At 29.3% G+C, this 17,580-nt stretch overlaps 1 protein-coding gene across 6 annotated transcripts; it reads left to right on the top strand.

Annotated features, from left to right (window-relative positions):
* Positions 1-6,440: 6,440 nt before the first annotated feature.
* LOC107166077 (uncharacterized) lies at positions 6,441-16,011 on the top strand. Of its 6 annotated transcripts, XM_015514596.2 has the most exons (10): positions 6,441-7,085; positions 7,193-7,310; positions 8,746-8,823; positions 8,915-9,217; positions 9,387-9,443; positions 10,267-10,525; positions 10,590-10,711; positions 11,964-12,233; positions 13,276-13,983; positions 14,053-16,011. In XM_015514596.2, exons 3-10 carry the CDS (start codon positions 8,797-8,799, stop codon positions 14,212-14,214), a joined length of 1,908 nt encoding a protein of 635 aa, XP_015370082.2. In that variant the 5' UTR covers positions 6,441-7,085; positions 7,193-7,310; positions 8,746-8,796; the 3' UTR covers positions 14,215-16,011. The 6 variants fall into 6 exon arrangements, with proteins under 6 accessions (XP_015370082.2, XP_015370085.2, XP_089075671.1 ...); XM_015514599.2 differs by lacking the exon at positions 8,746-8,823 and having other exon boundaries at positions 6,447-7,085; XM_089219545.1 differs by lacking the exons at positions 6,441-7,085; positions 7,193-7,310 and adding an exon at positions 7,362-8,097.
* The last annotated feature ends 1,569 nt before the right edge of the window (positions 16,012-17,580 follow it).

The raw sequence follows: 17,580 nt of genomic DNA, 5'->3' as shown, positions 1-17,580 counted from the left end.
CCTGAATGTTCGTGCGTGCGTGCCACGGACCACGGTCCGTGTTATAGTTGGCGCGTGCGTGCAACATACTACCACGGTGCGATGCATTTGTGCGCTTGCGCGAGCGTTATCGTACCGGTGCGGTAAGACTGCGGGGAGGGGGTGTGTTGGACGACGAACGGCAGCGGCGAATATTGATAACGGGCCGCCACCGCGGGTTGGCGGCGGTCACCGCGGTCCGCGATGACGAACGAGTACAGAGTACAGCACGACCACGACAGTACGACACGATTGACAAGTGATGACTATTCCAAATTAGCAAATTCCAATTCTATTTGACATCACGCGACAAGAACGCGTTTCGACGTTTACTTCAATATATATGAGGAAAATGTTGAGGTCCGGATTTAGTTCTGTATCAGGGACACTGTCGTTTATTGGTTGGGAAGGAGGATGTCTCAGAAAAGCTTAGGTTTCAGTTATTATGTTTATTGATTTTTAACAACTATCATTTGTTCACTTCGATATAGTTAAATTTCTTTGTTAGACATTGCTCGTATTAATTGCATATAATTCGGAACGATAGTCGATAAGACGCGATGGTGGTGTACGTGTTCCTTAATAGATATTAAATTCATTTTCCTTTTAATTTGGTTATTTTATGTTAAATATTTTAATGAGTTTTAATGTAATTAAATACTATCGAATGTCCTAATGCCACAATTCTAAACATGTTTATATCCGTGTACCATTGCACACTTTGAAAAATGTTCATAGGGTTGTTCATAACTAAACCACTTGATCAAAGAACCTTTTTTTTTTGTACATCAAAATTGTATACGTTTATTTAATTACATGTATGGCATTTTATAAAAAATAAAAAATTATAACGATATAAACATTTAATGAACAAAAAGAAAATTAAATATGTACTATTCTGGCTTATACCGTTCAAGTATGTGCGATTAGTGATATTTTTGATTTCGTTTATACTGCTTACAGCAATGTATCCTATTTATTTGAACTTTGAACTTCATTTATAACATTTATGAAAATAAAAATGTGCACTATTAAAGTTCCTCAAAAATGACAAATTAAATGATTGACAACATGCATTGGCGGTCCTTTTTGAATCAATTTAATTTATAACCCACAGTGAAGATGGAAAAGTTTAACTTGAGGAACATATGACGTGTCGTCTAAATAATCAGAAAATTCAACTAATTTTTCTGTTAAACGCTGAATTAACTTCATATATTTAATAAAACATTCGTCTGGTCTACTTAACTAGAGGGTAGTCTAAAATTACGAGTTTTGTAAAATCCTCGCATTGCACCAAGTAGGCTGTGTTGCATGTGTTGTTTCCGTTTTACAAAATGTAAGACATTGCGAAAATTGTTTTTCACGACAAAGAACCACTCAAGCTGTAATCCAAGCTAAGCAACCAAATGTTTACACTATAAAGAGGAGAATATTTACTATGCAACGTTATTTTTAATTTTTTGACGTCAAAAATACGAAAAAGTTCTTATTGTTTAAGAATTCAATATGTTGGAGTTTTTCAAACTTGAATAACTTTTTTTAGTTCTTATAATATCGAAAAAATAAAAACAACGTTGCACTGTAAATATTCTCCTCTTTAGAGTGTGAAAATTTGGTTGCCTAGCTTGGATTACAGCTTGAGTGCGGTTTTTTCCCGCGCAAAACAGTTTTCACAGTGTTTTACATTTTTGTAGAATTCTACATTTGAAGACGGAGACAACACATTCGGGTATAGGCGTATAACGTCCTCTTACTATAATTTTCATTTTATCCATATTATTTTTATAACATTTTTATGATTATTGTTTATTACAAAATATAATATCAATATTTGTTTCTATAATTTCCCACTATTTTACTTTATTTTATAAATAATTTACTATTTCTATATTTACCTCCATTATTTTACGGGTTATTTATTTTAATCATGTATATATTGAAATATGAGGGTAATTGGTACATTTTGATCTTGGTAATTTTTTTTTTTTTTTGAGGGGGGGGGGGGTTGGTATAAAAAAAAGCTACTTTGGGAGGTAACTGGTCATGCCCGATTTACTATATTATAGTACTTCTAAGAATTAAGACTATTCAAACATTTTAAGTTTCTTATTAATACAATATTAATAATGCTACTAAAGAATGAATTTAATGAATGATTGAATACTATATATTATATTGGTAGGCTGCAGGTATCATTGTTTTTTCGAGTTAGGCAAGTCATTAGAAACCCAACCTTACTAGACCTAACCTGGAGTCCTGATGCAGGTATTTTTTTAGTTATAATTATAGTTTAAAATAACATTTCCTTTAAAAATATGACAATAGGTTTAACGTTTTTTTTATTTACTAACTTAATTGTTTGAATACACCAAGTATTTTTACAATGTTAATTTAAGGTTTACAAAAACATTTTAGTTTGATTATGAATCTGGATAGTCCTTGATCTTGAGCTTCAGCCTTCAAATAAAATATTTTATGGTAGCAGTGGTTTTAGTCTTAGAGTGGTGGATCTTTTGCCAATTTTATAGTTAAGTGCTCCGTCGACTTAATACAGTTTTTCGGAAAAATGCTAAAATTATTACGTACATAATAACGTTTAAGGTATATAGCCATATTACGGTTAATCGTGTATTAAATATTCTATTGCTTTTAGATTTTAATAAAAAAAATTCACTTCAGTAAATGTATAATATAATATATTAATATACAATATGGAAAGAAAATACCGAACGTTAACCTAAAATTCATACATATTTAGCCCCAAAATAGATAGGTACTTGATAGGGGATAATAAAATAATAGGAAATAGATAAGTACTTAACTACCTATAAGGTGTCTATAATATTTGTAAATTGTAAAACGTTTACGAAGGAGTATATTATTGCTTCAAAGTCACCAATGTTTATAAGTTATAACTTAGATGTTATAAACTATAGTTTCAAATTCATGTTTGGGCTTAGTCTGCGGGCTTAGTATAAAGGATACACCTTAGATCTAACTATCTAAGGATAAAGGAATACACTTACAGATAACGTTAGAAAGTTTCTATTGCTTCTAAGTTTCTAATAGAAACATATCCATATCAGACCACATGTCCTTATATCTATTATCTTTAATATATCTATAAACAGAATATTACTCATATATTAACAATAAACCATGGTTATTTACTGGTAACTCGAAACTGTCAATAATTGGTATGGTATCTAATATAGCAGTATCTATTAATTAGTTGATAAGCGTGATAAATGTATAAATACTATAAATTAATAATTAATGCCTAATGTATAATATTGAATATTGAACCCGAATTATTACTACACTAGGTATATATTATAATAGACTAATATAATATTATTTATCATTAGTCATGAATATACACAACTTATTAAATATTATTTACTCCTTATATTTTATTTCAATTTTTAATATCAGTTTTCGATTAATATTATATTTGAAATCGGTTTTAAAGATAAATATATAAGTAAGTAGTTTATACACAATAATATGTATATAAATAATAAAAATATGAAATGAAAATTATATAACGTTTATACAAAATAAACAAAAGAGGTCATGGGAGAAAATTTAGTCAATGTTTAGAACATAATATTATTTTATTTTAAAAGAAAATCTATGCTGACTATGCAGAGCTGAGAGATACATTCTTTGTTGTAAAAAAAAAGAATTAATCTCTATTCACTATTCGTTAGCATTTAATTCCTACAATATTATTTACGAATGCATTCATGTTCAATTTTTTTTTTCAAAATAGAATAGGTAAGGTAGCTTGTAACTAGGTACATAAAAAATGTAAATGAAACAAATCTATTTAAAACATGTTGACGGTGATAACATCTTTTCATATCATGATTTTTATTAAATGATTGTTTCAGAATTGTTTTTCAAAAGTATTTTATAGTCATATTTTATATACCTAATACCTTTACATGTTTTTCTATACAGGGTGATTCTTTTATCAAACAACACTTATATGGTGTTTGTGTGTAAATACCACCTAACATACACCTATAACATACAAACACCACCCAAAACCACCCAACTTTGGGAGGCTATATCTTGTAAACGGATTAACGAAAAATGAAAATTTAAACTTGAAAATTCATTGAAAAAATAGCCTTTTTAGTTTATGAAATTTTAAGTATAGGTTGTCATTTGAAAATCAAAAGTTGATAATGGTTAACCTGATAAATATAAGGGTGAATATATTAAAAAAAATATATAGTTCTAGAACAAGATGGTTCTAAAATTTTGAAAAAAAAAAAAATTTGAAAAAAATCAATAGTTTTTGAAATAATGAGTGTTGTTTGATAAAAGAATCACCCTGTATGTAAAAGAGTAAATAGTGTAAGACGTATGTACGTCTCTCGCTAGTACTATATAATATTTATGTAGGTAAAGAAATTGTTCTCGTTAGTATTATGACTTATGAGATAATTTAGTTGCTTAATGTAATCTATTCCTAAATTGAAATGAAAAAAAAATCATCACATGAGTACTTCCTCCTTCCTTTAAACTACTAATAAATTACATGATTAGAATATAAAATGTGTGTTAACGGTGTACTGTGTAAAAAATATGTATTATTAAACAATGTATATTAAACGATAGTCGATTGAACAGTGAATACAGGAACACAGCCACACAGGCATATCACATATTACACACAGTTTATATTATATTTTGATATTTGTATTTCGTAGTTTTGTACTTGTACACTTGTACAATGGAAAATTCACGAAATAACGCGTATATAGAGATAATCTTAATGACACTGTATGCCCAGTATGGCAGTCCTTACACCGAATTACGGTCGTTGAGCCGAATATGGAACAATGAATAGTTTATAATAATATATTAATAATATTGTTTATATATTTGTACTTTGCAGTTGACGCATGTGTACATTGTGTACATGTTGTCCCCTCAGCGGCGTAGATACAATAATATTATTGGTCGAATGTCAAGTGTGAAATCAGTAATAGTTATCACTTACTAAAATTCTTACTATATAGTTTGTACTTATATGCAGTACACTTATAATTGTATATTATGTACATTGTGCCATTTAAGTTTTAATTGTCATTTTATGGTATCTACCTATAATATTACTAATATTATATTATACAAAAAAACATTTGATGTGTATTACTTTATAGGTACGATAAGATTATTTCCAGGCTAATAGTTTTATTCTGTGTGAGATAATTAATAATTATAGGCATATTTATATTACTCGTTTACAACTGTACAAATTAATTATAATTAATTATCTCGGATCGCTAACACATTAGTCATATTTACTATTTAGTACACAAAGAATATAATTTTAAGTGTCAAAAAAATTGAATATTAAATTTGTGGACCGTTACTTTAAAAAGGGTGAGAATCACTCGTCGATTTGCATACAATAAACTGAATAAACAATATCTGTATTTTGTGGGTGCTGGCTGGTGATATGGACGATATGGTGAGTGGTGAGTGATGACCCCTGGATTGGCTGAACTGGTTTGTATACGAAATACAAATCTAGGAAATGAAAAGCCCTCTCTTACACACTCTATCATAAGCATAATCAGAGTTAAATATTCACAAATCATAGCCAGGAATCCATTAAAATTTTAGGGAGGGCTAGCATTTTTAACATTAATATGAACGGGGGCTTCGATCTTACATAACTAAAAGCTGTATAATCTTGGGAAGATTAATGGATGTTAGGGAGCCAAAACCCCACTGTGATATGAACCTATTACAGATGGAATTTTGTTAGACCAAAAATCAAAATTGAATCAGTATAATACATATTTCATAGCTGTAAACGCTTATTATATTTAGATGCATAATATATTATGTTTGAAATATATCATTATCGATATCTTATTGAATAATTCTCTTTTTCATACAAGGATTTGGATTTTAACTAGGATAGGCTAAAAACTTCTTTGAATGGAGAGTCGTTACTAACCCCAGTTACGCCGATGTGTAAGTTTCCGCTGCTGAGTCAGTTTCGGTGGACTTAGATTGGTTATGTACTTATGTGGTTGTGAAACTGTGGTAGGAACTAGGAATCCGACTTAACCGTTCGAATCGCATATTTCTATGGATTGAGCTATAAGTTAGGTCTATGGAGTATGGACTAATATATGGATTGAACGGCTCCCGGCGCTCCCGCGAAACATTCGTGCGAACTCACGGTGACGTCACGCGTTCGCGCGCGCCGACTTGTCGTACCCGAGTCTCTTTTACCGCGGGCCCCGCCCCCCACGCGCGTGTTCCGATAATTCCGCTGCCAAGCTGCAGCTGCTGCCCGCAGGCTGCTCTCGCGCATGGCGCTCGGCGCACCGCACATATGTTCCTAATCGCGCGTCGCGTTTCTGTACTCTTTGCTTTTATTATTTTATATTTATTTACTTATTATTATTATTTATATTGGTTTTTTCACGCACGGCGCACGCACACATACACAGGCTTCATACGCAATCACGCGCGCGCGCACACTCCTCTCGTCCTCTCACACTCACATACCCTTCTTCACTACCGAACGTATTTTCTTCTTATTTTCCTTCATTCTTTCACTGATTATAATTAAATCTGTTTGTTAGTCGTACGCTTTTTTTTTTTTTGTTTTTTTTTCCGTCCGATTATAATATTTATTTATACATTTAATTCACAAACACACACATCATTATTTCGTCGTGCACGCCCGCCACCGTATTCGCCATAATATAATATTATTATTATTATTATTAGGACATAAGGTACTAAAATACCGTCGATTTGTTATATTCGACTGTCGTGTGTTACACGCCGAAGTAAAACTGCAAAACGCTCAGCTCCTTCCCGCCCGCCGCGGCTGACGGACACATCGTCGCTACCACGGAAGTCTGAAAAGACGACTCGCCGCTTTACTGCCGCCAGTTTCTTTTTCTTCCACTATTACTTCTCACCGTTGTCGCTATCGGTTATTCGGTTGCCGCCGCTGCTGTTCGATTTTAATTGGCGTGGATTGCTAAAGCTGCGACGAGATGATCGACACCAGCCGGGTAAGACGGATCATTTGAGATGCACGTTTCAACAGGATCCGCATCGGATCGGAACGCATTTTTTATTGTTAATCTGTTTTGTTTCGAATTTTTCCCGTGTGTTTTAGCCAACCGTCTAGTGTAAACACGACGGGAGTACGGACGTACGGGAGCTAACCTTTTGAGATTTAGAGACATACAGCGTTCGAAAGACCTTTCCACGCCAAGCACCATATTATTTTCAAAGTGAGTATTTCGTGTTGGCTTACCCATTGAATATTAATTGTTTTACGAGCTCGTTTTGGCGATCGGGACTGTTTTTATAAATATTAATTGATCAAGTCGTGTATTTTATTGAGGTTCGATAATTTAGTCGGACGGAAGTGGGTAAAGCCGTAAGTCGAAAACCCACGAAAAAAGTGTAATTTAGTAATTTATTACAATATGTCTGTTATTTTTGGAGTCGTGAATTTGTGATTAGAATGGCGGGACGTTATCGAAGTGATTATCTATTCTCTGGTATAAAAGCAGTCGTTACTGGTTTTATGGCGCGGTGATCATATTTTATCGTATTTCACCAAATCTCACCACCGGGCACAGTTTCTTATCATACATCGGGGAATACCCATTTGGTCGGCAAATATGTCTACGCGCTAATTTAATAACAATGTAAATCTCTCTTTCTTTTTCGATTCTCTCACTGTTTCTAACTGTACGTCTACTTATGGTTTGAGATATCGTTTGGAACACATTTATTTTGTTTCGTAATTGTTATTGTCGTGTGTTGTGTTTACGAGTTTTCCAGGACAACGAATTCGTATTATCGTTGTTCACCGTATTGTTAATTTTTCTTCGTTAATGTATTTGCTAGTAAATTACAATTTTGTCTTTGTGTGCGACAATGAAGTTTATTAGATATTTACGTTCGTTTAGCAAAACCGTATCATAGAGTGTATTACGTTTGCATGAGCTGCTCAGTAGCCACCGTCTTCGTTATTTAGGAAGAAAAAATTTAGTTATCAATATTTTATAGGTAGGTACGTAGTGTTTTGTTGTACGAACTTTTTTACATGATTTTAAATTGTTATTTATCGATGTTAACATCATTATTCACTATTTCTAAAAAATATTGACCAGTTTATACGTATGTTGTCTGTGGTTCACTAGATAGTATACACTACATAAAGTATTACAAAAATTGAAAATCTATTGTTTTGCATTCCATTAACATTTATATTTAAGGGTTACATTAATTTTTTCTGCTTCATATTATACAGGTATATAATATAAATAAGAAAATTCTACATAGATAATACTCGGACTCAATTAACTTTGTTAAGTAGGTGCAATTTATCCAGACAAGGAAAGTGGTTGTGAGGAAGTGTCCACAAATCTGTTTAATAATATCATGAAATGTAGTAATACATAAAATTAGAAAACAATATAGATACCTAATTATTATTTATGTTCTTTTAACTATTTCTCTGCATTTATATCCAATAATTTTTTTGAAAACAATATACAAAAAAAATATTTAAATTAATTTATCTTCCTATGTACTAGCTATTTTGGGTCGAATTGCGATGATAGGTGTGGAATAAAAAGATACTTTTCATATTTTTAAAATTTAGATTTAAGATATTAATTTTATTTGCTAATTTTGTCATTTTCCTTCAAATAGGTTTCCTTTGTATTTTCTCATCCTTATTTCCTGCATTACTGCCAAACTATTATGTCACAAATGAAACGAGGCCGCAAGGTATTTACTAAAATAGCAACATTTATTTAGTATAAATATTTTTATAATTTAAATTATAGTTCCATAATCTAATTTATAACTTGTCACATAGATAACATATACTAGCATTGAAGAGAGATATCAACACTTGGAATTGTCTACTCTACAGCATCCTACATTTAAATATAACAACCACAACGTGGCGGAAAAACGAGTTGGATCAACTATGGTGCCAAACCGAATATTTGTCGGTGGTTTATCCAATGGCACTTCAGAACAAGAATTGCGAAATTTCTTTTCAATTTATGGAGAGGTTAGAGTTGTCAAAATTGTCAAAGATAAAGCTGGTGCTCTTAAAGGATTTGGTTTTATTACTTTTGGTTCTGAAGAAGAAGTTAAAAAGATTATCGATGCTGTAAGTAAATGTTAATTTTTGAATGAATTTGTCAAATATATATACTTTTTGTAATTCAACTAGTAATATTTAATTTACTTATATGTTTGGTTATTTCTAAGTTTTTTATCTATGTTTAATCTATATTCAATTTTTCTTATAGCATTAACTGTAAGTTACTTTTTTTTAGGGGCCTGTTCTAATGTTCAAAGACAAGCGTATCAACATAGCTCCTGCTTATGAGAAAGTATGTGTTTCATTGTTATCATATCTCAATGTTTTATTTAAGATAAGAAAGTACATTATTAATTTTTATTAAGCATGTATAATACATTAAAAATAATAAACCGAGTACATAAATTGATTTGAAAGACAAACTTATGCAGTTATGCTGAATCTATTTGTATTTTTTTAGTCTGGAGGTATTAGTTGAGCTTGTGATGCTAACCTTCTATTTATAATTATTACATAATTATTTTTTTTATTGATGTAATTCGATAATTATTTTATATTTGCTTTAGGATGTATTTTTAATTATTTTTATTGATAGCTTAACTAAGATAAATAGTAAGAGATAAACTTCGTTCATATAATTTGTAAAAATTATCAATTAATTATTTGGTTATTTAACAACCCATCTTTTAAGTAGGATTTTATTTTAATTTTAAGTGAAGTTAAAGCAGATAATAATTATTATACAATAAGAGATTTCTTTAATTGGCCTTTTTCCCGGTGCTTGCTTAAATTCTAACAATGAGTAATATTAACTCAAAATAGGGTATAAGAAAAAAATGTATTTTTTAAATATTCTTAATATTTAGGTCCTTATCAATATTCTATGTTAATTAAGTTGATACCAATTATTTTAATAGTAGAAATAAAACATGATATCTAGATCATAGCTTATCCAAACAAATGATATGATTTTTTATGGTTTAGCACCAATTAAACATGAATGTTAAAAGTGTTAACCAAGCAAGTAATTACATTTTTATATGTCTATAAGTATTGTGTATGTGTACTATTTTAATTTGGTTTTCACTAAACATGGCTATTTAAATTTTTATTAGGATACAAAAAGCAATTACGATTCTAACAACTCTCCTCAACAACAATCACACTTAATGTCATACAGTAGTCAAGTTCAGCAATATTCAGTTCCTCCATTATCAACTCCTGTTCAACCAATGTTAGCACCAGTTATGTATACTTATCAGAATGGAATGGCTTTTTTTAATATGCCAATGAATGGGAATACTTCTGTAACTCCTCAACCCCCTGGTCAACAAAACTCATCATCAACAGAATCCCTCCCTAATGTATATGCAGGTAACTAATTAAAGATAATTATAATCATATTAAACTATCTATTATATTGTAATTGTGTATTTAGCTCCTTATGGGACACATAGTGCTACTAGCATGCAAGGTTATAGTGGTCAACCTATATTCTATCCAAATCCAGTACCTCAAGTTCTGGTACAACAAGCTTACCCTAACTTACCAGTGAGCTCGGTGAGTTATAACAAGTGCAAAAATTCTCTGTTCGTAATAATTATTAACAAATTTTTTTTTGAAATCCAAAGAAAAATGGCAAAATATTTGTTATCTATTTTTTACCCTACATAATACTTGATTAATAAATTTGCATTTTTAGAACCAATATTGTATTGTAAGCTTGAATATTTGAGTGAATTGACCTTAATATTCTACCAAAAATTTAGAACATCCTCTGAATTTTTTTGTCAATTTTTTTATAATATTTCTATTTTAAAGTGATATATGAGTATTTAGTATGTGAAATTAGCAATTTAAATTTACTAATTTTATGTCTACATTAATATTCTCCGTTTAAATTCAATAATAGGCTGTCTACTCATTTAATATTAAAACTAACAAAACAAGATTGATTTTGATGAAATCAAATTTGGTATTTTGTGTGTGGGTCAGAGTAAAAACAAACAATGCGCTGCATCCTTTGACATCCTTTTAAAAGTTATATTTTTTACATTATCTTAGTTCTTATCTATTATCTTAAGTTTTTTTGTGCATAAGAACAATACAATGAGCTTGATCTGATACATTTATGATTTGATTAGCTTAACCCATCCATCCAGACTTGTAATATAATATGTTAGGCATTTTGTGTATGTTTTATTTATTAAACATTTTTCATAATTGGTGAAAAACTTATTGAAATAATTGTACTTATTTATTTTTTATATAATGGACATATTATTTAGGATTTCTATAGTCCCTCCCATTAATATTGTATTTTATTGTTTTATTTAAATAATATAATTTCAAACTTAATTGCCCCATATAAGACAATTATTTAGTTATATAGTATGAGATTTTTAAATTAATTTATGAGAAAATTTTGATTTTAGTTATATATATTTTTTTTATAAGTATAAAAATAATTACTATGTTTTTCTTAAAAACTGAACTAACTACTTAAATTAATAGTGATCAATTTTTGTTTATACATGGAAAATTTAAAAAATATTATGTTTTCAGAAAACTGAATTAAAAATATGGATTGTCATTAGAAAAAACTTGAATATCATTGCTAAAATAAATGGCAATTATTTTAATTTTATTTTTTGCAAAATACTAGAGTATTAACTTCAAAATATTTAAAAAAAAATGTTTCAACTAACAAAAATTGATGTATCTACCTAGTAAAAAACTAAAATAATTGGAAAAAATCACTCTTCATACTTTTTTTTTGTCAAACAGTATAATTTAACTATTATCATTTTAGGTTTGTAACAGTACTCAAGGATCAAAGGTTCTTTTTTCAATGCCTTGTGATACACCTTATTATCCAGGGACTCAAATGTCTAGTATGATGCCTACTCCTGATATGGCCTATCCAATGCCGATCATGTCACCATATATGCCTTATATGGTCGCATCTTCTGATGGTGGTTATCCATATTATGATCCACTCATGGAAAATATTCAGCTTGTGCATCAACCAGTATTTACTGAACAGTGCACAAATCCTAGGCCGCCTTCATCAGATGCTTCGGTAACTAAACAATTTAATACTAATAATTTTACATTGGCGCTGAGCGAGTTAATAGGCAATATATTTTGATTTATAAAATAAATTTTATTTTCTTGAGCAAAGTTTAGTTATAAAATAATTAAATTCACTTTATTATTAATTAAAATCAAAATAGTTTCTCGAGTATATTCGAATTTGGCTGAGATTAATGAAAACATACTTAAAACATACAATATGTTATGAAGAACATAAGTTTAAAACTTGGATCTCAAACTAATAGTAGATAGGAGTATGGCAGTGGTTTCTGGGGTGAAACTCGCAGATCGTTTTTTATACACTTCTATGCATGTGCATTGACCAAATATTTGAATGTAGTTGACAGTGTAAATTAGTAATTATCATTACTATCCTATTGTACTTTATATTCATACTATGATTATGATTCATTAATATTTCTAAATTACTTATGAGTTAGTATTAAATAACCAGCATTAATTATAATGAAGACTAAGGGTAAAGTGTTGTACAACAATTAAATAGAATAAAATAATGTGTGAGAAAAATTATTTATGCTACTTGTGATTCCATCACTGGAATGCAGTTTGCTGTCACCAAACCACTCAACTGTGCTGCTGGGCATACTTGCTCCGTCTATTACTTTAATAGATAAGGTTAAAGCTCTTTATTTGCTTACACACTTTATATTACAAATTCTCAAACCTTGAATCAAAATTTTAAATTAGATATAGCTATTTTGTTTTTAAATTAATAAAATATAATTAAGAACAGGTTATCCCTTACTTTTCTAACAATTATCTTATAATACATTTAATTAATATTTAATTTGAATACAGAAAAATATTCTTATTTAAAATTAATAATGACTCAAATTGTTTTTAACAGAAATACTGTTTACATGGAAAAATGTGTTAGCAAAATTAATTATTACATTTTACTATGTTTTATGTTTTGGAGTAAAGTTAAATTCAATGAGATTTTTATTTTCTCGCTCAGCCCTTTTTAAAGTGTGCATTATGTTGAAATCTTGCATTTCTGGCTTTAGGTAGGACAAGCGCAAGTAATTACCACAAATCAGTTTGTATCACTGATGTCCGTAGTTAGAAATGATGAGGAAAAACCTCAGACATATACACCTGAAACTCAACAGTTATGCCTAACTCCGGTCATGAGTTTAGCAGAGCCTCCACCACAAACAGTTTCTCAACCAATCGTTTCTAAGCCCACCACATCATCTACATCGGATCCTGAAAAATCTGATCAATCACCCAATCAATTACTAATGACCCAAATTCAGTATAATATCAGACACCCTCCACCTTCCATAAATATACGTCCAGAACAAAAGGACTGTGCTAAGCAACGTAGTGACGCTCATCAATATCAGGGCAACAACAATAATTTATCTATTAAGAATAACAATGACTACATGAAAAATGGACCCAAAAAGTATCTGGAGGCTCGCACCTTTTATAAAACTGGGCCAACTACTATATCTCATCCCAGGCATACTAATGCTACTAGTCCTATGGTTAATTCATCTTTTACTACCCCATTTTTTGTTCCTAATTCAAATTTCCGTCACCGATTTCCTAAAATGCACTATCCTGCTGTTCCTCAGGTGATGTTAAATCCAAATTATCCTTATCACAATCAGGGAAATATACGCCCTTCTAATGGCCATCAGATGTTCAACAACAGAGGAGCCAGATATGGTGGCAACAACTATCAAAGCAACAAAAAAAACTATAGTGTAAGAGTGAACATTACATTGATTTATTGGTTAATTAATTTTTAATTAATTTCATTTATTTTATTTTAGTCTTACAAGGGGAACAAAATCAATCGTTATACCTCTGACCAAAGTGATACTCCTGAAGTTTCAAGTAGTGAAGATAGTCGTACAGAGCAGATCACCAGTGTTGATATGGGCCCCCCTCAGGTAGAAGGCATGTGTTCGGACATGAGGTCAATGGCCATTTAAAAATAAAAATAAAGAATTGCCGCTTTTTATCATGATCAAAGTTAAATAGCTCCAACAAGACTGGCCAGCTCCTAATATTTTTGATTTTTATAATATTATTTAACTTAATTCTTCTTCCTCAAACTCTAAAAAATAGTAACGATCTTGGTCGATAAAAAATATATTTATATTTATACTTGCAAAATATTTCGCCCTCTGTGTTCAAAATTGTTATTTATTGATAATTCATAAACACTTAATACTAGGTAGATATGCAAATTGTGGCGACCCTTTATGACAAAAAAAGGCTGTTTTACTGTGATAAAAAAATATTTAAAAAAATAAATATTCATTGTTAAGGCACTTTAAGTACTTAATTCAAAAGTCTTAATGATTTTTGCTCAATAGTGCTAGAAAGAAATTTAGGTCTTATATATCATATGTATATATAAATATATTTATATATATTATATGTATTTTATATATTTTATCATTGTTAACATATACTATTAATGCCAAATGTTATAGATAAATAACAATAAATTCAATATGGACACGTCATAATACATTGATATTCTTAAATGTAAAATAACTCAGTTGAAAAAATTTAATTTGATGTATAATAATATGTAGTCTATACAATATTAATATATTCATTATTTACAAACACTTAAAGGACAGCTTAAATACTAAATATGATTCGGAACATCAAACGTGTGTTGTGTCATCAGTTACTGTAAACATGAAAAGCATTAAAAAATACTTGGTAATAGTAACTCTATATGAGTGATTTTTATTTTGTTGGTGTTGAATTTTATCAATTGTGAAATACTTACTCAATGTATTTTTTATTATTTTTTTTGTACAATATAATCTTAAATTATTCAGTATTTTATTGTCTTGATGAATCTATTTGAAATTAAAATTTGATTTTGAAATTTTTAAGACTTGCAATGATAACTTTTGACACTTCTCAAAAATGTAATACAGTTTAATATAAATATGATTTCTATTATATGTTACAAAAATGTGTTTTGGATGTATAATTACAAAATATTTCTATTATAGAGTTACTAATTACTTTGTACTATTGCACAAGTCTTTTCATTATTCAGTTCTTCAATCTACCCTTATCGATGCAGTGTATAAATCAAATGTAAATCAGTCTGAATCATCAAATGTGAAAATTACTTATTAATAACATTTTTTTTTTTTTTCTTAAAAGTATTTTCTTCAAGGTTAACATTTTTTTTCGAAATTAATTGGATTTCATTTCTCAAATATTAATCAATAACAAATTTTAACATGGATTACTAAATAAAATCTTAATGCTGTACGTTACTTTAATTTTATAGTTTATTAATATTTAGTACTTCTGTAAATACAATAATACTTATTGTATATATTCTAAGAAGACAATGATGAAATGCAACACAAACGACTGAAAGTTATTTTGTTTTAACATATTAGATGAAAAACAGTAGTTTTAATTGTGTACCTATGAGGTTCTTGTTACTGCCAAGTGAAACTTTGTTAAAAATAATTTATAATTATTAAAGGCAAAAGAGGAAGAGGAGATATTATTAAAGCGGTATTTTTTGTGGACAATTAGTGATCTCTGAATTACTGGTATTCATTTTTTGTATCCTAATGTAAATATAATAATTATGTTAGTGATGAGTTAATTAGTTTTTAAGATTGTTCAGTAGTTATTAAGTTTGTTAAGTTGCAATTATATTTATAGTTTATACTTACTATATTTATAGTTATCTAATAAGTAAATTAAAATAAATCGTTTATAGCAAAGTGAAGATATAATACTGTGTATTTTTAATCCTTTTTAGACCTTTGTACCTATTGATACCTACTTCAACATATTTGGTTGAAGGTTTGTTTGCCAATTTCCCCGTCGAGAAGAGGTTGAATAATGCAACAAATTAAAATACCACTTGCGTTGTTTAAATTAAACAATTATAATAACCTTATATACAAATAGTCATTTATTTTACTCTACTCTTATACAGTATTATAAGTTGGGGTAATCGGACTATAAGCAAAAATAAAATGATTAATCAATTTACAGGCTGTAGCAATTCAAATAATCATTAGGCACTCACAAAGTATGCAGTCAGTAGGTATATTAAATGTGGGGCTTAATGTAAACAAACTAAAATGTTCATTTCTGGTATCATGTTTTGGATGATTTTAAATAATTATCTTATGATTATCTAGGGTCCAGTTTTACAGGTATTGAATATTATAACAGAGCATATTATGCAGTTATTAAGGAGTAAATAATATGGTTATGTTTAATGTTTATAGGAAAAAGTTTTTTTGAATATTTGAGAATATTTTAGGAGTTGGGAAATATTTTAATTCTCAGTTATAGTGTTGAGACCTACCTACCTCTAGTCCTCTGCACATTTTTTTTATTTACCAATAGAATACATTGAGTTTATTAAAAATAAAAAATGAATCATTGTTTAAACTTAGGAAAATCAGGTAAGTTACTCAAATAACAATAACTGAATATTTTTGTCCAATAATTCCAGGTTAAACTTAATTTACTTTAAAGTATTTTTATCTGTTTCCAGGGAAAAAACTTTCATGTTAATTTACACAACATTTACATACAATTTTAACTTCTTTTTAACATACAAATTTTGTGAGTACCTAAAATACTCGTTTATTGAAAAAAACTTGGTTATACAAATAGTATAAATGTATTTAATGTATTCTTTATTATCCATATTACACATTTGCTATTAGCATTTATTTAGTATATATGTTTTTGGTTTATGAATTAATTTTTATCTTAATATTTTTAAATGGACTCAAAATTTTAGAAATAGAAACTTAAATTTCACGGACTGATTGTTTCTCAATTCAGGCAAGGAATTCTCGTGTCATACCACGCCTGTCCATTATTGTATTTAATACGCATACGACGTGTGTGTAGTACGTTGTAAACTACTCTACCGAAGAGACGTGTGTAATATAATCAAATTTGACTTTATCAACATTTGGGGCACGTTCTCTGGCCCATCGCGAGTTAAGTTTTGTTTCCTACTTTAGTAGATGGTTTGTTAAATTTGTATATCTTATTTATTTATATTTGTAAGTAATAGGTCAACTAACTATAATATGTAGTGGAGTCTGAGTATTCGCTTTTCGGCTTTCATAGTATTTATCCGGTCAATTAGACTATTTCGAAACTTAATATTTTTACAATATTATTAATATTCTATAGTAAGTTATAATCGGTAACGGATATAGTATTATAATGTGATGACAAATTGTCAAATTATAAGCCTTGTGAGCTATAGTGGTGGGAGCAAATTAAGTTTTAAATTATGTGTGGCAGGGGCTGCAAGTTTTCTAACCAAA

This window comes from Diuraphis noxia, unplaced genomic scaffold (assembly GCF_037042655.1).
Source record: "Diuraphis noxia isolate RWA-SAM2 unplaced genomic scaffold, SU_Dnox_SAM2 contig0002, whole genome shotgun sequence".
NCBI classification, from domain to species: Eukaryota; Metazoa; Arthropoda; class Insecta; order Hemiptera; family Aphididae; genus Diuraphis; species Diuraphis noxia.
This window is presented reverse-complemented; position numbering and strand designations above follow the sequence as displayed.

Coding starts and splice junctions, on each gene's coding strand:
- LOC107166077 (XM_015514596.2), top strand. CDS start 8,797: ATGTCACAAATGAAACGAGGCCGCAAG. Junction 9,444..10,266: donor TAGCTCCTGCTTATGAGAAA/GTATGTGTTTCA, acceptor AATTTTTATTAG/GATACAAAAAGCAATTACGA. Junction 12,234..13,275: donor CGCCTTCATCAGATGCTTCG/GTAACTAAACAA, acceptor TTCTGGCTTTAG/GTAGGACAAGCGCAAGTAAT.